Source organism: Apium graveolens, chromosome 6, assembly GCF_009905375.1.
Source record: "Apium graveolens cultivar Ventura chromosome 6, ASM990537v1, whole genome shotgun sequence".
NCBI lineage: Eukaryota > Viridiplantae > Streptophyta > Magnoliopsida > Apiales > Apiaceae > Apium > Apium graveolens.
Window position 1 is genome coordinate 241,941,384 of NC_133652.1, and position 6,610 is coordinate 241,947,993.

Genomic DNA, 6,610 nt, shown 5'->3' on the forward strand with positions numbered 1-6,610 from the left:
GTTTCTGACTTTTATTATTAATAACTAATTCAAAATTCGATTTTTAGATTTAAAAATAATTTTCTTTTATTCTAAAAATCATTTATTTTAGTTTCAAAAATCATTTACTTATTATTTTAAATTCTAAAAATTATTTACTTAATTATTTTAAATCCCTAAAATTATTTTCTTTTATTGTTTTCAAAAATGTAATTTGATTTAATTATTTATAATTTAATTTAGTTAATTATTTATGAGTTTAATTAATTTATTAATTCATTTAATCAATTAATTTTATTTATAAATAATTAAATAAATGAAAATTATTTATAATTAATTCAAATAATTCCTAAAAATTATTTTTAGGCTTTTAAAAACTATATTTTGGTATTTAAAAGTCAATTAATATTATTATTAATTGATTTAATTCTATTTATTTCTTATTTTATTCATAATAATTAAATCGTTCGTCCGTTTAATACGAAACGAACGCGTATAGACTCAGAAAAATATTAGGCTTTCCATCAAAATGCTTTTGAGACCTAATTTCTTTTGTATTGCAATGACATTTGGTTTGTGTATCAGTTTGAGTTGGTATCTGATCGGTAAGTATTATTAGTGACCCGAATTCAACACTGAGACATATCTTTTAATGATCTGACTTATGTGATACATGGATTATGTGATTACGTGTTATACGAATACCACGATTACGTGCTATGTGATAAGCATGCTATCTGTTACAGTTATAAAATGCCATGCTTAGTTATTAACGATCGGGTAGATGTCAAGATGTATAGTTACGTCGATTGAGTTTGGTTCTGTCAATTAAGATAGTCCTTTTGTTTATAGAATCGAGTAGCAAGGAGTGCGGTCAAGTTTTAGACGGAGATAGTAGCCACCAGCTATAAGCAGAGTTATAGTAAGAGTTTATCGAGCATACAAGCAAGTACCCTAACTTCACTTATTGTTCAAGTGACGTTTATTTCGAATCATATTATGCAAGTATTTATATCTTCACTTATCATTCAAGTGATATTGACTCCGAATTTTATTCTTTCAATTTATCTACTATTCTAAGTTCAGAATAGTAAATGTTTTTATATTTCGCTATAAATTACTTTATACAGTGATGCTTTGAATTGAGATTAGCGAATAACTAATTGTTCTGGTTATTTCGCCATTGGTTGTTGAGATAACTCCAAACCATGAGAAATGGGGAGTTATGTGGTTAAGGATGTCATTTAATTCGACTACTTTGACGGAAAATTATTTTTTTTATGGGTTGGATGGTTGCGTAAGAGGCCGTGGCGGCGGTCCAGCGTGAGCTATGTGTTCTACAGGATATAACACCTTGCTAGGCCGATATGTGCCTTGGGTACCTTTTATTTAGTTGGATATGTTTCGGCATACCGGTGTTGCTCCGCGGCTGATCACCGACGGCAACACACCGTCGTTCGAGGATTCCAATCCTGAAACAAAATATATATGCAAATGTCGTTTATTATCAATTATATATCAATTTTTGATACTGTTCAGGTATTGTGGTTTGGTTTTGTTCATAAAATATATTGTTGTTGTTGTTCTAAATCATAAGCTATATACTGCTTGCTGAGCATTTCTTTCGCTCATACTTGTTTCATATCCTGATTCTTTCAGCTAGGCCAGGGCAAGCTTGAGTTCCAGGTTTAATTAGAAGTTGTGTGCTTGTAGATAGTTTGGTGTGTTTTCCAGGTAGACAGTTTGGGACGCTTAGCTAGTCTAGAGGTTTGTAATAAAACTTGAATAATCTGTAAAACTAATTAGACTTATGGTTTGTGATAACTTTTGGTTTGTATTAGTGCCTGTTCCATACTATAACCTATGATCGATTCAGTTGCATGCAAGGGGTCATATTTATTATATTATTCCACTGTGATTATTTTATTATGGTTTATTGGCTAGTGACCCCCAAATCTAGACCCCGGGTTTGGAGGGCGTCACAGTAAGGGAGAGCTCCAGTCGGATTAGGGCTGTTTTTTGGATAAAACATGTTAGGATCATGTGTACTTTTGAAGATATGCAAAATACATAGCATTAATTTGTCAAAGTTAAAGTGTGACTATCAACGGCTAGCCACTATCATAAGGGAGGGTGTGTCGCATGCACCTTAACTACGGATTAATACTGTTAGGTATGAAGTGCACACAGAGAGGGGGGGGGGGTAAATGTGTTTTCTTGATTTTTCTTACTTAAAAACTATATTGAGTGTTTTTAAGATGATCAAGACAAGAGTGTTTGGCTACTTAAACTTTACAAACAAAGTAAATCTAGCGATAATCAAATAACTGTAAAGAGGGAAACACAATTATTAAACTCACTTGATTTATATAAAATCAAATTAGTTGTACTACAAATATATGTTCTTGAATAATAAGAACTCAACTACTTCTCTTGAGTGAATACAAGAATTTTAGATCTATTTTGTTACTTCTAAATTAAGGACATGTGACATGCTTTATAGATCAACATGCATATTTTACAGAACTTGCCCTAAAATAGACTAACATATTTTCCAAGGTCCTTTTGTCTATATCCATTTTAAGTGCAACAAATTTGCATATTATGACATTCATTTGTCCAATTCATCTTGGTACTTGATCTTGCACTCCTCAAGCTGTATTTGTAGACTTTTCATTTCAGTGATAAAACATTTGTTGACTGATAATCTTGAATCTTCAAGTTGGCTGCATTCTATAATTTGAGTTGTTATCGAGATCTTCATTACTGTATAGAGATGTCCCATATCGACATGTATAATGACTAATCGAAATCTTCACTTCTTTACGAGAGTTATGACTTGTCGATATCTCTAGTTCTCTATATGCAATTTTAACTTGTCGATATCTCTAGTTCTCTATATGCAGTTTGACTTGTCGATATCTTTAGTTCTCTATATGCAGTTTTAATATATCAATATCTCCACTTCTTTACATGCAGATTTGACTTGTCGATATCTCCTTTTCTCTACATATACTTTTGACTTGTCAATATCTCCACTTCTCCACTTCTCTACATATATTTTTGACTTCTCTACAAGTATAAAGACTTCTCTACATGTATAATGACTTCTCTACAAGTAGAGTGACATCTCTACAAGTATACTGACTTCTCTACAAGTTTATCTGACTTCTCGATATAATTCTCGATATAACTTGATTTGTGACTTCTTGATCTTCTTCTAGAAATTTATTCATAACTTGTTGGTTGTTTACTGAAAAATACTCCAGTCTAGTCTTCTCAACAATTTTACAGATTGAAGAAATATCAATACAAAATACATAAAATTACAAGTCAACTAAATATTGAGATTGTTAAAGTGACTAAGTTTTTTTTATGTAAAGGCATGTCTTGCACAATAAATTCCTACGTGTCTGGAGTCTATCCCCTGTAAACCTCTGAGGTACTATTACTGCAAGTACAACAAAAGTTTAGAGATCTATGAATGAGGTCAAATTTTATGATAAGATGGTTGTAGTACATCTCTCAGCTCTAGAAATGCCCAGTTAAGCGAATATAATTGTAAAGTTGCAATAAAAGGGAAGAGTTATATCTTAAATTATTTGACATTGAGTAAAGTAGAAGAAGAACAACTCAAAATGCCTGTATATGGAGACATGTGATCTTATTATGGGTTTACCCTTATCTCTTATCTCGCATACATAAAAGAATTACATAGATTTTCGGAGAAATTGTAGTAATAGTCTAACTTAAGTATCACCATACATTGACAAAAAATTTTTGTGTTGTTTTATCTTTCGAAATTCATCACTGCTTTCCAGCATGGGGCGATAATTTTTTCAAGGACAATCGTGCATTCTCGAAGTTTTGGCGACATTTATTAAAACGACTATATATAACTAATTTTTTCTATTTCTCTCAATAATTTATTGTTGCTGATTATTAGCTTATTTGCCTTTGTAAATTGCTTTACAATTGATTTTGTTTGCATCTTCTTGAATTTAAAATATAATTATCCTATTATTGCTCGCACATTTTTCATCGTTAAAAATCTAATTAACCGGCAAACTTAATCTTATAAATCAAAGTTAAAATGACCAACCGAAAATAAATCCAAAATACAAAAAAATACTTGGAACTCTTAATTGAGCACTTTGCAACTAAAGTTGCAAGTCATTTCGGTCAATGTTCCTATCATACATGAATTAAAAGCAAGGAACCTGATTTGCAGGCACAAGGGAAAATGAATCAATTAGAAAACCGAAACTTAAGGATCATGTAGGATTAAATCAACTGCTCTGTATCATCATAAATATCATAATATTCAGCAGCATCAACCGTAAATCCCATGACTTTAAGCATAGAAGCGGATCCTACAACAACCAATGCTAAACACACAATCGGCACAAACACATCTAGCCCTGATCTTTTCACCATGCTTGCTGGAAAGCACGTTGCTTGACCCGAAACTTCCACTGGAATCCTAAAAAACCCCTCCGCTTTACAAGTTTTCGATAAAGACGATGAAGGGGGCAACACTGCCATCACAAATGCAAACTCCGCCGAGAAGGAAGCCACCGCTACTATTACCAATAGAACAATCGTCCATGTTGCAGCATACAGTAAAAGCACTGAAACTGACATCATGAAAAGGATTTGATAATAAAAATTTATTTCTGAATTATATGTAGAAAATTTGAGTGATGTGCGTGTAGGAATTCACAAGCACATAGTACATGCTCATGTTTTGATGTGATCTGTTATGACTTATGCTTGCCGTTTTAAACTCTTGAGCTTTATTGTTAGGCTTAAAAATATATATTAAAAATTGTATATTTGTATCACCTTATTCATTAACTATTGTTGATACTTTTATTAAATTTAAATATTTTGGCCAATTTCATATAAAATGTTCAAATATTTCCAGGTTCAATTGATATGTAGCAATAGAACAAAGCTTGTACCAACATAAAGCGCTTCATAACAGAATCTTAAAAGGCACTAATTCGTTAATCATAAAACCAAATTAAACATAAATCTATAACAATCTAGCTACAATTTTCACTTAAACATTTAATCAAACACTTCAAGAGCTGGTAAACTTGGTAACCGCCTTGGTGCCTTCAGAAACAGCGTGCTTGGCCAATTCACCAGGAAGCACAAGCCTGACAGCAGTCTGAATCTCCCGAGAAGTAATAGTAGGCTTCTTATTGTACCTGGCAAGCTTAGATGACTCCATCGCAAGTTTTTCGAAAATATCGTTGATGAAACTGTTCATTATTCCCATCGCCTTGCTTGAGATCCCGATATCAGGATGAACCTGTTTCAGTACCTTGAAGATGTATATCTTGTAGGTCTCCACGCTCTTCTTCACTCTCTTCTTCTTCTTGTCGGCTGAGACGCCGCCGGCTTCTTTGGGAAGCTTCTTTCCGGCCTTGGGCTTCTTCTCCGCGGCCGGAGTTTTCTCCGCTGGCTTCTTCTCTGCTTTGGGTGCCATTGATTAAAGCTAGGGTTTTATATTTGGGGGGAGATGTTGATCAAATTGAATTTGAAGATGAGTTTGTGATGATAATCATGAGTTTGAGATCTAGTTATATAGGGGAGTGTGATGGTGTGTGATTGGTTGAAGAGGTTTCACGAGGATCGATGACCTGGCGGTATTAATTTCCGTTGATTTTGGGGGGAAGGGCTATTAAAATGAAAGGCTAGGATTCATTAAGCTTTAGGATTGAATATAGATATATCGGAGGCCGTTTACGCATCAACATTGATTAGTATATTAGTTCTACTCTAAAATTCTTTTTCATAAAAACCAAAATAATAACTCTAATGTACTACAGTTAAATCTCGATAAATTAATAACCTTGTTAAATTAATAATTTCTTGTAAACCCGAGTCAGACCCTTTATGTTAAATTAATATTTCGCTAAATTTATAAGATAATATTTTTTTATTAATACATATAAGTCCCATATAATATATAAATTAATAATTACATATTAAATCAAAATTATAGATTTTTAGGATGCACTTTTATAATAAGGCTCAATTGTAACCTGCTTTTTTTTAAAATTGGTGTCGCCTTATACTTCATCTTTGAATCTTTCTTAATGGATTATGGAGCTCTTGCGTACTATATTCATATTACAAAAGTAAATTATTTAATGTAATTGTTGCTTTAAAAACATCTTTTCGTGATACCGACTCCAACTGTGTACTTAGTTAAATAAAGTATTTTTTATTGTTGTGGTAAATAGGTTCAAGGCTGACTTCAACCATTGTGAGAAGACATTACGTAATCTAATTAAATAAGGTATACATTATAAAATTTTAAATAATATATCTCAATAAATTAATAAATTATTAATATATCGATAAATTAATAAATTATTAATTTATCGATATATTAATATTTCGATTAATTAATAATTTTTCATGATCCCAAAGTTTATCGAGGTTTTACTGTATTGTGATAAGATAAATTGCTTCGTAACTATGTGATTAGTTTTTCAATTTTCTCATTGAAATGTATTCAATTTTCCATTTCTTTCTCATGCATTTAATTTAAGAAATATGAATAGGGAGGGATACTGTTGGAGATGAATTTTAAATATTAAAAGACAAATATTTA

General features: G+C 31.7%; 2 protein-coding genes across 2 annotated transcripts; both read right to left on the reverse strand.

The window, feature by feature from the left end:
• Nucleotides 1–4,052: 4,052 nt before the first annotated feature.
• On the reverse strand, nt 4,053–4,838 carry LOC141668232 (uncharacterized). Its single transcript, XM_074475013.1, has one exon. It carries the CDS (start codon nt 4,624–4,626, stop codon nt 4,264–4,266), a length of 363 nt encoding a protein of 120 aa, XP_074331114.1. The 5' UTR covers nt 4,627–4,838; the 3' UTR covers nt 4,053–4,263.
• Nucleotides 4,839–4,937: 99 nt separating this feature from the next.
• Nucleotides 4,938–5,556, reverse strand: LOC141668231 (histone H2B.2-like). Its single transcript, XM_074475012.1, has one exon. It carries the CDS (start codon nt 5,474–5,476, stop codon nt 5,066–5,068), a length of 411 nt encoding a protein of 136 aa, XP_074331113.1. The 5' UTR covers nt 5,477–5,556; the 3' UTR covers nt 4,938–5,065.
• Between the last annotated feature and the right edge of the window lie 1,054 nt (nt 5,557–6,610).

Coding starts and splice junctions, on each gene's coding strand:
- LOC141668232 (XM_074475013.1), bottom strand. CDS start 4,626: ATGATGTCAGTTTCAGTGCTTTTACTGTATGCTGCAACATGGACGATT.
- LOC141668231 (XM_074475012.1), bottom strand. CDS start 5,476: ATGGCACCCAAAGCAGAGAAGAAGCCAGCGGAGAAAACTCCGGCCGCG.